Source organism: Penaeus vannamei, chromosome 41 (assembly GCF_042767895.1).
Source record: "Penaeus vannamei isolate JL-2024 chromosome 41, ASM4276789v1, whole genome shotgun sequence".
NCBI classification, from domain to species: domain Eukaryota; kingdom Metazoa; phylum Arthropoda; class Malacostraca; order Decapoda; family Penaeidae; genus Penaeus; species Penaeus vannamei.
Window position 1 is genome coordinate 5,944,554 of NC_091589.1, and position 15,000 is coordinate 5,959,553.

The 15,000-nt window shown below is 38.8% G+C and overlaps 1 protein-coding gene across 5 annotated transcripts in view; it reads right to left on the reverse strand.

Moving 5' to 3' along the window:
• Positions 1-15,000, reverse strand: part of LOC113809227 (uncharacterized) — a 21,227-nt gene that overhangs the window by 1,309 nt on the left and 4,918 nt on the right. The window contains exons 2-10 of one of the 5 annotated variants that reach the window (XM_027360756.2): positions 13,348-13,467; positions 12,392-12,438; positions 11,520-11,835; positions 9,256-9,428; positions 8,260-8,539; positions 6,877-6,967; positions 6,067-6,237; positions 2,663-2,790; positions 797-905 (exon numbers count right to left, since the gene is read on the reverse strand). In XM_027360756.2, coding sequence (XP_027216557.2) covers positions 797-905; positions 2,663-2,790; positions 6,067-6,237; positions 6,877-6,967; positions 8,260-8,539; positions 9,256-9,428; positions 11,520-11,835; positions 12,392-12,438; positions 13,348-13,431 — 1,399 coding nt within the window. In that variant the 5' untranslated portion in view covers positions 13,432-13,467. The remainder of the gene's footprint in view (positions 1-796; positions 906-2,662; positions 2,791-6,066; positions 6,238-6,876; positions 6,968-8,259; positions 8,540-9,255; positions 9,429-11,519; positions 11,836-12,391; positions 12,439-13,347; positions 13,468-15,000) is intronic. The other 4 variants (XM_027360757.2, XM_027360759.2, XM_027360758.2 and 1 more) reach the window with 4 other exon arrangements.

Genomic DNA, 15,000 nt, shown 5'->3' on the forward strand with positions numbered 1-15,000 from the left:
AATCCTCTGTAGGACATCAGAATCATTTAACTTCATCAGCTCTGGATAATAAATTTTGTTCACATCGGAATCAAATCGCATCGAATTAGGTGCGGCGGGAAAAAAATAAAGATTTCTCAATTATTTTCCTTTCCGAAAATGTGGAAAACAAGTGCGGCAAATCCGTAAACCAAGGAATAAAATAATTGTATATTTAAAACCACACACAAGCCGTTATCATGTACTTATTTCATCTCTCTATTTCTAATATATTTTTCTTCTTTCTAACGCTTTCATAAACTTCTTAAAAAGGCTGATTTTAAGGACAAGGAAATACTCTCATTGGCTAGGGCTCAATCCCGCTTACTATTGATAACCCCGAGAGAGCACTAAGGAATTAATGTGTATGCATATAAGTAATTTTATGCATTTGATATAAAAAAGATCTTCTATAGAGTCGCACGATCTTGCAGTTTCTATAAAATGAATTATTACATGATACCTTTTTATGTTTGTACTAATATGATACACTTCAAACAATAATATTTCCTTCACAGTGAAAAAATGTACTTCCACTGCATCATTCTGATTAGCACAATACCTCTTAAACACAATACCTTATTTCTACAAGCATGATTAGCACAATACCTTTTAAACACAATACCTTATTTCTACAAGCATGATTAGCACAGTACCTTTTAAACACAATACCTTATTTCTACAAGCATGATTAGCACAATACCTTTTAAACACAGTAATTTCTACAAGCAAAAGGAGTCAACCTTTCTCCCAGCAGACACCCAACTCAGATCCTCACCAGTTAGCAGGTTTCTCAGAGACACGAAGGGACTGCCCACCACCCCGTGCAGCAGGAAGAACTTGATGTCGACCTGTGTGTGTGCCGCAACAGGGACCGTCGTGCCCTGCTGCGAAAGGGTAAACAAAGGCATGGGTATTAGATAGAGAACATGACGTTTTCACAATGAAGGAAAAGGCGGATGGATCTAAGGCTTCGCTTCTAAACAGTGATGGTGATAGCAGGAATAGTAGCATTAGTAATATTAATGATTATGATAATATTAAGGTAATAACAATAATAATAATGATAACAACAAACAAAAACAGCAGCAGCAGCAACGATAACAATAACAACAAAAATAATGATAATAAAATAATAATGAAATATAAAAATTAGATGCATAAAACTTATCGTTATAGAACTATGGGTAGGATAAATGTTTTTTTCTCTCAAAAGAAAGGATCATTATTAATGGCAGTTCGTTAGGAGTGTAGGTGTAATAATAGGAAAAATATGAATGAATTTTATGTTTCTCCTCTCTTCGTGGGTATTACATTTCCTTCCTATTCATGCATTAGGAATTAACGAAGGAAAATCCGCAAATGGAAAAAATATATTACTCGTTTTATACCTTTCTGTTTTTGTTTTGTTTTTTGTCGTCAGTTAAAAAAATGACAAAAAGAATCATTAAAACAAAACACTATAGCAATGTTGGATTTTGATGTCTTGTTTTATTTCCTAAATGAAAGGAAAAAGAAAAAGACATAAAAAGGAAAATGAAAAAGAAAAGAAAAAGGAAAAATAAAAAAAGAAAAGGAAAAAGAAAAGAAGAAGAAAAAAAGAAAAGGAAAAAAAAAGGAAAAAAAAGAAAAAAAAAGAGGAAAGAAAAGAAGAAAAAAGGGATACAGAAAAAAAGGAAAAGAAAAGGAAAAAGAAAAGAAAAGGAAAGAAGACGAAGAAGAAGAAGACAAATATATACACACACATACATACAACGTAACCTATAATACTCAGACTATGACAAATTTGAGGTTTCACTCGCAACATGATTTTTATCTGACTGTACTTCATCAAGAACTGGTACTTTAGAGAGAGTCTACCACTCCTTATTTAATATGGACAAATCCCAAAATCAGTCTATCGTTTGTTAGATTTGTGTGAAATACCAGCGCAGTATTTTTCTAGGGAAATCTAGTAATGGTCATAGTAATAAAAGCGACAACAGCTAATAATCATAACGAGATTTATTGTTTGTTATTGATGATACTGATAATATTTATGAAAATGATGATGGGTATGGGAATGGTAGTGAGAGTAATAATTGTAATGATGTGATGATGATAATGAAGAAAATGACAATAATAATGATGATGATGATGCTATCGTCATCATCATAATCATAATCATAATCATCAATCCATCATCATCATCATCAAGCAGTGTCAATCAATCATCATCATCATCATCATTATCATCATCATCATCAACCAATGTTAATCAATCATCATCATCAATCATCAATCATCATCAACCATCATCATCATCATCACCATCACCATCACCATCACCATCACCATCACCATCACCATCACCATCACCATCACCATCACCATCACCATCACCATCACCATCACCATCACCATCACCATCATCATCATCATCATCATCATCATCATCATCATCATCATCATCATAATAATAATAATACCCCTAATACTATTTACCACTACCCCTAATCATAACAATACCAACAACAGTATCAACAACAACAAAACACGTAAAAAAAATAACAACAACAAGAACAACAAAATTAACAACAGCAAGCAAACCGACCCCCTCCCACCAGACCAACAACCCAACACCGACAAGAACAAGAGATCTCACCAGAACACCAATGCTCGCAGGAGAGTTGGCATAGACCAGCCCCGCAGCATTGCCTGTCTCCAGCACCACGACCTGCCCTCCTTCAGCATAGGGAGGGGAGGCTTTGAACAGGTGTAGCGTGAAGCAGACTGGAAGAGAGAAAATGAATCAGATTTTGTGCATTTATTAATGATATATATTACATCTATTATATATAATATATATCATTAATTAAATATATTTATCTACGGTTCAGGATTAAGGTCTAATAGGGTTGTATTTCGGTTGGCAGAAGAAAAAATTGCAACACGGATGAAAATAATGTGATGAATTTTGATTTAACGTGAATTTAAAAAGTTGATTTACCGTGAACAAATCAATCAATATATCTTAAACAAACTCGGGATTATAATGTTAGCAAATATAACAATATACGATCCGAAAAAATAATAATATAGAAGCATATAAATGTAGCATATACAAATCAGGTATGTAAACGTATTCAGTGTAATGTAATTTAACATGATAAGCCTAGGTGTAACTCACCGAGATATAGGTGCACGTTTTACTTTATTTATTAATTTATATACTGGTGTAAAACTTCTCCTTTTTTATCTAATACAATCAAAATAATAATCCTTATAATTATAAAAGTCCCTCCCCTTTGCAATACGCTTTTCTTTTCTTCTACGCTCATCCCTTTCCAAAACTACGCTTTTCTTTTCTATGCTCATTCTGTATACAAACTTTTACAAAGGACACATCACACAGTAGACATTGATGTGTACCTTTCAACCCATAGAATATGATAGCAAAACAATAATAAAGAAGGGACATATCGATATAACATTAAAATAAAAAGTCCATAAAACGTATTCAGACTTTTTAACACATTGCTCATTTTATTCCCTCAACAGTCTAAAACAGTATGATCCCAGACTTCATACTAACCTGATCACAGTTTTATTAATCTTACCGCAAACGTGCTCTTTAACATCGCCATATAACGAATGATAATTATGCTATATTCTGCTCCAGTTTCAGCCTAGATAAAGTTTACGTTCCTTTAAGTACTTAAACATTTAAAGTCGTTTTGTGGTGCTTTAGTTATCATTAGGGTGATGTAGACAGCGTGTTAGCCATACTGATCAACATCAGGGCCCATATAAGGTAGCAGCCATATTATGTATTCCTAATAATACAGTTTGCTGAAATTACAGACTGATGTCACAAGAACCCTCTGTGAGTTTTGTATGAAATTAGTAAGAAGTGAAGAAAAGAAGTATGTTCTAGTACGCATAGTTTGTCCCATGTTAGCTTCTATTTTAACGATAATGAAAAATGCAATATATATCTACTTGGAAGACTGGTAGGCCTACCTATAGCGCTTCATATTTCAGGAAATGGGAAAAACTGGCAACTTCACCAGACTGGAGCACTCCGATTTGTCTTTCTGTTTCTCTCTCTCTCTCTCTTTCTTTCTGCCTCTCTCTCTCTCTCTCTCTCTCTCTCTCTCTCTTTCTGCCTCTCTCTTTCTGCCTCTCTCTTCCTGCCTCTCTCTTTCTGCCTCTCTCTCTCTCTCCCACTTTATCAGCTGACACTGTCTCGAATTGCATTCAGTACTTGTATTAATATACACCACTTATATTAACGAGTGAGGACTGCAGTCTATGGTGAAATAGAGAATGGGATTTCTACCGGAACAGAAAGGACAAAATATGATAATAAAACGAGTGTGGAGCGTAACAGGAGACGGAGGATAATGAAATGATAATGAATGATAATGGAAGATAAAGAACAAAATAATGGCTGTGTGAAGCATAATCGAAGACAGTGGGATAAGCAGTGAGAGGCACAGAAAATAAGGAGAGAGTGAAATAACGAAGCATGAAGCACAAAAATAAAATAGAATGTGATAACTGAGCAAATGAAACACATAAATAAAGAGAAAGTAATAACGGAGTATGAAGCACAGAAATAAAGAAAGAGTGTGATAACGAAGCATGAAGCACAGAAATAAAAGAGAATGTGATAACTGAGCAAATGAACCACATAAATAAAGAAAAACTAATAACTGAATATGAAGCACAGAAAGAAAAGAGTGTGATAACGAAGTATGAAGCACAGAAATAAAGAAAGAGTGTGATAACGAAGCATGAAACAGAAATAAAGAGAATGTGATAACAGAATGAGGGCTTGATGAAAATGCGAAGATCAGATAATTGTAAAGGATATTAGAAGAAAGATGATAAAATAGAGCGTGATGCATTTAGGTTACAAGACAAAGTCAATGGAATATGAAGCATACTGAAAGTTGTGGGTTTTTAAGTCAACTAATATACAATGAATTTTAGAAATTGTATTAATCTGTTTTTTTCTATTCCCTCTCTCTCTCTCTTTCTTCTTCGTTTGTCACTTACATATCTATCTTCATTACCCTTTTGTTTTCTTCCTGATTCTTTGTCCATTTCTTCATTCCTCCTTATGTTTATCCTTTCTTCCTTTTTTTATTTTCTCTCTGTTTCCCTTTTCCTATCTATCTACCTATTTTAGATTGTTTTCATCTTCTCTTAATTCCATGTTCTTTTGTTTCTGTTTTGTTTTTAATCTTCGTTTTTCTTATCTCCATAATTCTATTTGTATTGTATTAGTTATTTATTTTATTATCTTCTCTCTCCTTCACTTTCGTCCTTTTAAATAGTTTCGTCTTCTTCTTCCTCTAAGCTATCTACCAATAGATAAATAAAAAATATCTTTTAAGTCTCACACTTTTTTCTTATCATTATCTTATCTCCTTCCTCTCACCTGTATCTTTATCTTTTCTTTATATTCTAAAAAAAAAGTTTCTTCTTCCTTTATATTATCTCTTATCTCTATCTCCCACGCTCCTTATCTTACAAAAAAATAAAAAAAATAAAATAATTAAATAAAATTTAAAAATGAAATAAAATTTCATCTTTCTTACTTTCCAATCTAGTCTAAAACCTAAACTTTTATTTCATTTTTTTTAATCTTACTTTTTCTCTTTCTTCTCACACAATCTGATATAAAACAAATTAATATTTCGGTTCTCATTAACCTTTTATTCCTTTTACTTCACTTCTTCCTTTAATATTTTATCTCACAAAAAGTTCTCACAGACTTATCTTTTATTTAATCTTTCTAACTTATTTTTTTTAGCTTTCCCTTATCCCGTCTAAAAAAAATAACAATAGAAAATAAAGAATAAATAAATAAAAAAGTAGAAAAATAAAAAAAACACCACCTTCTTATACTTATTTCATTCGTTTATCTATTTGTTGCATCTCACCATTCCCATTGAGAGAGAAAAAAAAAGAAAAAAATATATTGTTTTCACCAACCTACTATCTTTGATTTCATTAATTATCTTCTTTATTATATCTTATCTCTTATCTCCCACTTACCCGTTTCGTCATGTGCATCCGTCTCCCCTGTCCCTAAGTTCATGACCCCGTTTGACCTCGTGGTGACCTTGACATAGAGAGGAAGGTCATGTTTCAGTCTCAGCCTCATGACGTGTTCGCTATCATGCCTGACTCTGACTTCGGATTCCTTGACTGAATCCACTGTGGCTCCTTTTAGCGATGTAGATGGGGGGGGGGGAGAGAAGGCGGTTAGTTATGTTGTATTTATGAAGGTTGTTCATGTTGTTTTTGGTTTGTGTAGCTGGTTTTGTGTTGTTATTGTTGTCGTTGTTCTTACTATTAGTGTTACAATCACAGTTATTATAATTTTATCACTGTTGCTATTTTTATTATCATTATCAATATTGTCGTTATCATTATGATCCTTCTTATCCTCAATATAATTATTCTAATAATAATCATTACTATTTACACTATTACTATTATCAAATATTATTAGTATTTTCATCATATCTCTGGGTATAAAATCGGGCCATCTAAGGCACTTTCTTATATGTGTGTGTGTGTGTGTGTGTGTGTGTGTGTGTGTGTGTGTGTGTGTGTGTGTGTGTGTGTGTGTGTGTGTGTGTGTGTGCGTGTGCGTGTGCGTGTGCGTGTGCGTGTGCGTGTGCGTGTGCGTGTGCGTGTGCGTGTGCGTGTGCGTGTGCGTGTCCGTGTGCGTGTGCGTGTGCGTGTCCGTGTGCGTGTGCGTGTGCGTGTGCGTGTCCGTGTCCGTGTGCGTGTGTCCGTGTCCGTGTCCGTGTGCGTGTGTCCGTGTCCGTGTGCGTGTGCGTGTGTGCGTATACTCACTTTTACGTCTGACTCTGAGCGAGGCCTCGACGCGCTTACTGGTGGGCGCCTCGTCGGTGGAGCGAACCATCTTCCCGGCCCTGCGGTACTCCTGCGGGGGGGGGGGGGGGGAGAGAGATGAGAGAGGGATACTGCAATCGCTGATAAATGATAACAATAAAGAGATTGGAATGATATGCTAATTGTGGAGGTGGAGTTAACGATAAATGAAAAAGATTGCTGAATGAAATATAAATATATAAAATTGATTATTAAATCATGGAGGGGGGAGGGGGTGATAAACAGATAAAAGATGATAAGATTATGCAAGAAAGATAACGATAAAGAGATACGAAGGATAATCTAATCATGGATGAGCGAAAACGATGAAAAATAATAACTCAACCATAGATAAGTAATAACAATAACGATACTTTCTTGTTTATCATTCACAGCGACAATTTAGACACAATTTCACCATCACGATAATTTAGGCAGTGAAGGGAGACTAAGGATAAATCTAAAAATAAATAAATAAATAAAAATTGATAAATAAATAAATAAATAAATAAATAAAAATAGATAAAGCTAAAAGCAGCGGGCGAGGGGGGGGGGGGGTAATTCGAGTAATAAAGGGAGGATTAGTATAAAGAGATAATTATCAAACACAAATACGAAGGGTTGATAACGATAAATAAAACACCGAACGCGAGATAACGATAAAAGATGATTTATATACGGAATAGTAATAAAGAAAAAATGTTATACAGAATAGTAATAAAAATTTAAGTTTCTCATTATCATTAATATTATTATTACTATCATTATTATTATTATTATCATTCTACGAAGGAAGGGTGGGGGAGGGGATAACGATCAGCAGCAGATCAGTAGCAACCCGTTGAGGTGTCATGGCGTCTGATTCCATTTTGGAGAAAAAGCACATGGGGTTTATTTTGATGACGTCACAAAAGTTACGGATGCCTTGCGAATACCGTCGATCATTTTGGTCTCTTCAGTTTTCAAAAAGGATGTAAAATAATCGTTTTAACGGTTATATTTTCACTGAACAATCATCAAAACACACGCCACGACACCTCCTCGAGTTGCTACTGATCTAGCCTTTCCCGTAATAGCACTGTCAATTAGGTGAGGTTAAGGTCGTGCCTATTACCCGGAAATAACGTTTATATACGCATATGCCAAGTGTACATACGCATATGAGAAATGGGACACGGCTGCCGTACGCATAAGACAAGTCTAAAAATAATGTACTACTATTATTATCATTAATATTATTATTACTATCATTATTATTATTATTATCATATTATCGACGGAAATTAAAATAATATAAAAAATAATAAAAATAATGAATTACTTTTCTCTTTCCCAAAATCTTACCAGGCAGAATGGCACAAGCACCCCCGGGTCGTTTGCCAATTTCCCTCCTAACGCTGCTGCTGCTCCTCCTCCCCCTCCTCCTCCTCCTCCTCCTATTCTCCCTCTTCCTCTTCCTCCTTTCGTCGTGGGCGTGGGCGTGCAGGCGTCCGTAGAGGCAGTAGGTGAGGGCGGAGAGGTAACGTTATCGGCCAGGGTAAGGTTCCTGACGAAGTCGACGACGCTGCTGTGAGACCAGCCCTCCACGGAGACGTCGTTGAGGCGGACCAGTCTGTCTTGCGTCCTGGGGGGGGGGGGAGAAGGCGGAAAGGGGAAGGAGGGGGGAAAGGGGAAGGAGGGGTGAAGGGGGAAGAGGGGTGAAGTGAGAGGATGGTGGAATGGGTAAAGGGTGAAGGAAGGGGGGAAGGGGAAGGAGGGGGAAAGGGGAAGGAGGGGTGAAGGGGGAAGAGGGGTGAAGTGAAAGGATGGTGGAGTGGGTAAAGGGCGAAGGAGTGGGGGAAGGGGAAGGGGGAGGAGGGGGGGAAAGGGGGAGGAGGGGGGGAAAGGGGAAGGAGGGAGGAAAGGGGAAGGAGGGGGGAAAGGGGAAGGAGGGGTGAAGGGGGAAGAGGGGTGACGTGAGAGGATGGTGGAATGGGTAAAGGGCGAAGGAGGGGGGGAGGGGGAAAGGGGGAGGAGGGGCAAAGAGGGAAGGGGGGAGGAGGGGAAAAAGAATGAAGATTAATTATGAAGTTTGATAAAATGATAATGATAAAAAACAACGGCCATAATGGTATTAACAATGGTAATGGTAACACTAACGATTATAAGTGACCATCTTGATAATCATCGTAATAACAATAATAATATATGATAATAATAACAATAGCAATGAAAATTGTATTGCCAATCATAATGATAAAAACACTAGAGCACTTGAATTAAAGAAAAAAACGAAATATACAAAAAAAATAATCATAAACAAAAATTTAATAAAAAAACAAATCCCTTTCACAAACTTACTTAATTTTGAGCATAGCCAAGGGTGAAACGGGGGACACCTTGTAGATGGAGTGGTCACCCATGGCCTGGTCGGTGGCCAAGAAAACGCCCAGGTTGATGTGGGAAGTCCTGACCGGGCCTTCGCTGGGGTCAAACAAGGTCAATTCCGTGACGAACTTGCCCGAGAGGTTCATCTGGAAAGGGGGGAGGGGGGTATTAAGGGGTTAATTGGTAGAAATCGTTAGGTGTTAATTACCGTATGGGTATGGGTGGTAATAACAGTTAATGTTCATGATGATATGGATAATATTTAAGCATGTTAAGTAGTGTTGATTTTACTTAATCTGTGCAGGAAATGTTTACAATAAGACGTCACACTTATAGACTCGGTATCCTTAAAGGATTGTGTCGAAATCGCCTTTTTTATGGGGATGTGCACGAATTCGTCAATATCCAGTACTTTGCAAAGTAAATCGAAGTGGAAAGTTGAAAAATCCGAACCAAAATTCGCTCGCGGGAGATTAGACGCGAACGAACCTTATCCAATACGCAAAAAAAAAATACCACAAAGATCGCCATATGAACCAAAACCCTCTCCTAACCCCCTCCCAATCGTTGTAAAAAAAAAAAAAAAAAAAAAAAAAAAAAAACTGGCCCCTTCCTAATCACTTCATTTCCTACACGACTGATTCGCCCATTACAATATTCTGTACATTTCAGATGCAAATTGGGTTAACCTTTTGGGGAAAGGATGGGCGGTTGGGGAACACGGTTTTTGCACCTGGAACACTTTTATTGTACTTCGCTGAATATGACAACGCTTCCCACCACAAAATGGCAGTGATCTTAATTCCCAATTAATAATTCCCACTCAACAACACCTCACAGACACTTTCCGGACACCAACCCACTCGTAAGCGCCCGTCAGTACAGTGTATAATATGCACTGTACTATATATTACTGGGGTTACAAGGGCTCTTCCACGTTGTAAAGGTTGGGAATCACTGGAATGTGGCGTTAACCCTGAGATCGTTACAGTTCCATCAAAGGTACTGTTACGCTAGCATTTTTTCCGTCATTTTTTTGTCAATATTTCATAAATTGTCATTTTTTTGAGGCGCACAGTCACACGGTTTGAAAGAACGGCGATATCATTGTATTTCTTTCCTTTTCAATTCATTCTCTGTATACCTGCCATCGCTGACATCCCAGAGGCAACGATTCTGACTACCACCGATGAGAAATTCCTCCGAACGGCGTGTCCAGAAAGGAAAAAGCTCGATCCATGACGATACCGAAACGGGAACGGCGCGACTGCTCTCACGGATGTAAACAATCTTGCGAGCGCTTAAAACAAATTTCATTAATTTCAGTAAATGATAAATTTCTTATTTCCTAATCTGTTGTTTTATTGAATATATATAGAATTTATTTTCATATTTTTTTCGTGTTACAATTAAGTTTATTTACTATAAATGCAAACATTCTCGAATATAGCTCTTGATTTGACTAATCTTGGCTGAAAAAGTTACCGGAAAGGTTTTCAGTCTATATATAGAATTTATTTTCATATTTTTTTTCATGTTACAATTTAGTTTATCTACTATAAATGCAAACATTCTCGAATATAGCTCTTGATTTGACTAATCTTGGCTGAAAAAGTTGCCGGAAAGGTTTTCAAAAGGAAACGATCATTTGCGTCTGACTGAAAAAATCGACAATTCTCTCGAAAATAGACACTATTTCAGAAAAATGTGCAAAATGACGGAAAAAGCGCTAGTGTGACAACAAACAAACTCCAATTCCTAAACGAGCACTGAACACTTTGACAACATAACCGTCAAATTTACGAAAAGGTGGCTTGTGCATTCGCAACCTACAGATGTAAGAAGTATTTTTCATTGAAAATGTGAGTACAAAATAATATAAAACGCATGGGATAGTTGAGGAATCTAATTTTGATATTTATGGATTACGGTATAATATGACAGGCATTAAAACACAAAAGTACTTCCAAAATACAGTGTATGACAACTATTGACTGTGACGTCATGAGCTGTATGACAACTTATTCGGGTGAAGTTGTTAGCTTCGAGGAGAGAGAGAGAGAGAGAGAGAGAGAGAGAGAGAGAGAGAGAGAGAGAGAGAGAGAGAGAGAGAGAGAGAGAGAGAATGAGAGCCAGAAAGAGAGAGAGAGAGAGAGCGCGAATGAGAGCCAGAGAGAGGGCGCGAATGAGAGCCAGAGAGAGAGCAAGAGAGAGAAACAACCCTATCCCCCCCTTACCGTGTACCCCATGGCCCTCCCAGCCGTCCTGGAGGCCGTCCTCTTCGACGTGGGACTCGAGCTCTGCTTATCCGAGGTGGTGGAGCAGACGGAGGAGGTGGAGGAGGAGCGTCTCAAGGAGGAACTGGAGGAGGAAGAGGCGGAGGCGGAGGCGAGAACCAGGGCGCTCAGGAGGGAGCTGTTGACGGAGGCGTCGTCCACCTCCTTCTCCACCAGGCTGTTGGGGCGGTCGAGGATCACCACGCTGGACCGCCTCTCGTTCCCTTCGTCTGCGCCTCCTGCTGCGCCGCCGTCGGGAAGGTCGTGGGATTTCCTCCTGCAGGGAGATCGGGCATGAGGGGATTCAGTGCTTTTTTTTCCTTTTCTTTGTCGTTTTTTTTCTAACTTCCTTTCTCTCTATTTATCTTTTTCTTTTGCGCTCTCTCTCTCTTTCTCTTTCTCTTTCTCTTTCTCTTTCTTTCTCTCTCTCTCTCTCTCTCTCTCTCTCTCTCTCTCTCTCTCTCTCTCTCTCTCTCTCTCTCTCTCTCTCTCTCTCTCTCTCTTCTCTCCTTCCCTCCCTCCTCCTCTCTCTCTCTCTCTCTCTCTCTCTCTCTCTCTCTCTCTCTCTCTCTCTCTCTCTCTCTCTCTCTCTCTCTCTCTCCCTCCCTCCCTCCCTCCCTCCCTCCCTCCCTCCCTCCCTCCCTCCCTCCCTCCTTCCCTCCCTCCCTCCCTCTCTCTCTCTCTCTCTCTCTCTCTCTCCCAAGTACACCGTTCGTGAAATTACCACATCAATAAAATCCATACACAAAACCAACTAAAAATTTAACTGATAAATATCTCTTTCACAAAAATCATTTTCCTTAAATATTAATTTCCACCGAAGATAGGCCTACCTGTCTTCTTCCGGTCTTTGCCTCTCACGGACTGCGACCACTTCCACCTGAAAAAAGTATCATAGCTCTTTAATTAGATTCTTTTCCTCTCTTTTTATCTTGTTTATTTATTCTTTTTTATCTTATTTTGGTTGTCTATGTTTTATGGTCCATGGTTATTGTGTTTTTCTTCTTCTCTATTTTTAACTTTATCTCACTTTAACTTAACTCCTTAACTTCTCTCTCTCTCTTTCTTTCTTTCTTCTCTCTCTCGCTCTCTCTCACACACACACACACGCACACACACACACACACACACACACACACACACACACACACACACACACACACACACACACACACACACACACACACACACACACACACACACACGCACACTCATTATCTCCCTCTTTCCCTCCGTCCCTCTCTCTCCCTACCTCCCTCCCTTTCCCTCTCCCCCTACCTCGCTCCCTCCCATTCCCTCCCTCTACCTACCTCCCTCTACCTCCCTCCCTCCCATTCCCTCCCTCTACCTCCCTCCCTCTACCTCCCTCCCTCTACCTCCCTCCTTCCCATTCCCTCCCTTTCCCTACCTCCCTCCCCCTACCCCCTCCCATTCCCTCCCCCTACCCCCTACCCCCCTCCCATTCCCTCCCTCTACCTCCCTCCCTCCCATTCCCTCCCTCTACCTCCCTCCTTCCCATTCCCTCCCTTTCCCTACCTCCCTCCCCCTACCCCCTCCCATTCCCTCCGCCTACCTCCCCTACCTCCCCCTACCCCCTACCCCCTCCCATTCCCTCCCTTTCCCTCCCTCCCCCCTACCCCCTCCCATTCCCTCCCCCTACCCCCTCCCTTTCCCTCCCTCCCCCCTACCCCTTCCCATTCCCTCCGCCTACCTCCCTCCCCCCTACCTCCCCCTCCCATTCCCTCCCTTTCCCTCCTCCCAACAAACAAACAAACAAACCGAAACTCACCATGCCATCCTCCCCTATCTCCTCTTCGACCACATCCTCTTCAGTGATCGTGGCGACGTTGACAGCTGGGTGGTGCCGCGCCATCTTGGTTCGAGGGAGGCCAGTCCTGCTGGAAAGTTCCTTGGGGGTTTCAAAAGGTGGAAAATGAGGTGGGGGTGGAAAATGAGGTGGGGGTGGATGGGGAGGAGGGAAGATGGGTGGAAAATGAGGATGAGTGGGAGGGGTTGAGGTGGAGGAGGATGGGGAGGAGGTGGAGGAGGATGGGGAGGAGGAGGTGTAGAGGATGGGGAAGAGGTGGAGGGGAAGCAGGGATGGGGAGGAGGAAGAAGGACAGAAGGAGCAGGAGGGCGAGAGGGTAGAGAAAGAGAAAATAGGGAAGGAGGAGAAGTTGGAGAGGAGGAGGAGGAAGAAGGGGAGAGATTAGAGAAGTAGGAGATGGAATATAGAAGAGGAGGAGGATGTATAGAAGGAGGAAGGGGACGAGAGAGTATAAAGGAAGGAAGGAGGAGGTTGAGACAGAAGAAGAGGAGGTTATATGAGAAAGGGAGGAGGTGAAGGAAGATGAAGAGAAGGAGGTGAAGCGGAGAAGAAGAAGAAGAAGGAGGAGGAGGAGAGAGAAGAAATGGAGGAAAAGAAAGAGAAGGAGGAGGAGAGAAAGAAGGTAGAGAAGGAGGAGAAGGAGGAGAGAGAAGAAAGAGAAGGATGAGGAGAGAAAGATGGTAAAGAAGAAAGAGAAGGAGGAGGAGAGAGAGAAGGCAGAGAAGGAGGAGAAAAAGGATAAGGATATTCATAATGAATAATACTCATAATAACATAACTAATAAAAATAACTTGACAACTACAATGCTGACGATGTTGAGAAAAATAACAAATACAAAAAATAACAACACTCCAAAGATAATAATGAAAACGAAAATGATATTCATGATAATAACCAGAACAAGAACAAGAACATTCGGATTATAACTACCCAAAAAATAACAAAAAGATAAGTTATTTTTCTTAACATAAGTATGGCATTTTAAGGACAAGAGATTGACATTTTATCTCGGACGTAATTCCCAAACAGCAACTCGTGCGTGAGTTGCTAAACACTAATTTTCCAACGAATTATTATCATGTGTTCCAATATTATTATCATTCCTGTAAAAAAAATAGCAATGGTAGAAAATATATTGATAATGGGGTGATGATAGTAGTGATAGTGATAATGATGATAAGGATGATGATGTTGATAAAAATTGATAATAATAATAATACTTATAACAATAATAATATTGATAATGATTTTAATAATAATATTAATGATATTGATGAGACTAATAACAACGATAATATAAAAAGATGATAAAATATTATGGTAACAATAATGATAAGGATAATAATACTCACAATGATAATAACAAAAATGATGATGATAAATTTAATACTAGTAATCATCATGATTATTAATAATATTATCAATATCATCATTTTTCTATCATCATTATATTATCATTATTATTGTTATAATTATAATTGATATTACTAGTTTCATTATCATTATGGTTATTACTTCTTTACTACTGTTAGTATTATTATTTTTGTTATCATTATCATCATTATTATTATTTATTATCATTATTATTATTATTATTATTATTATTATTATTA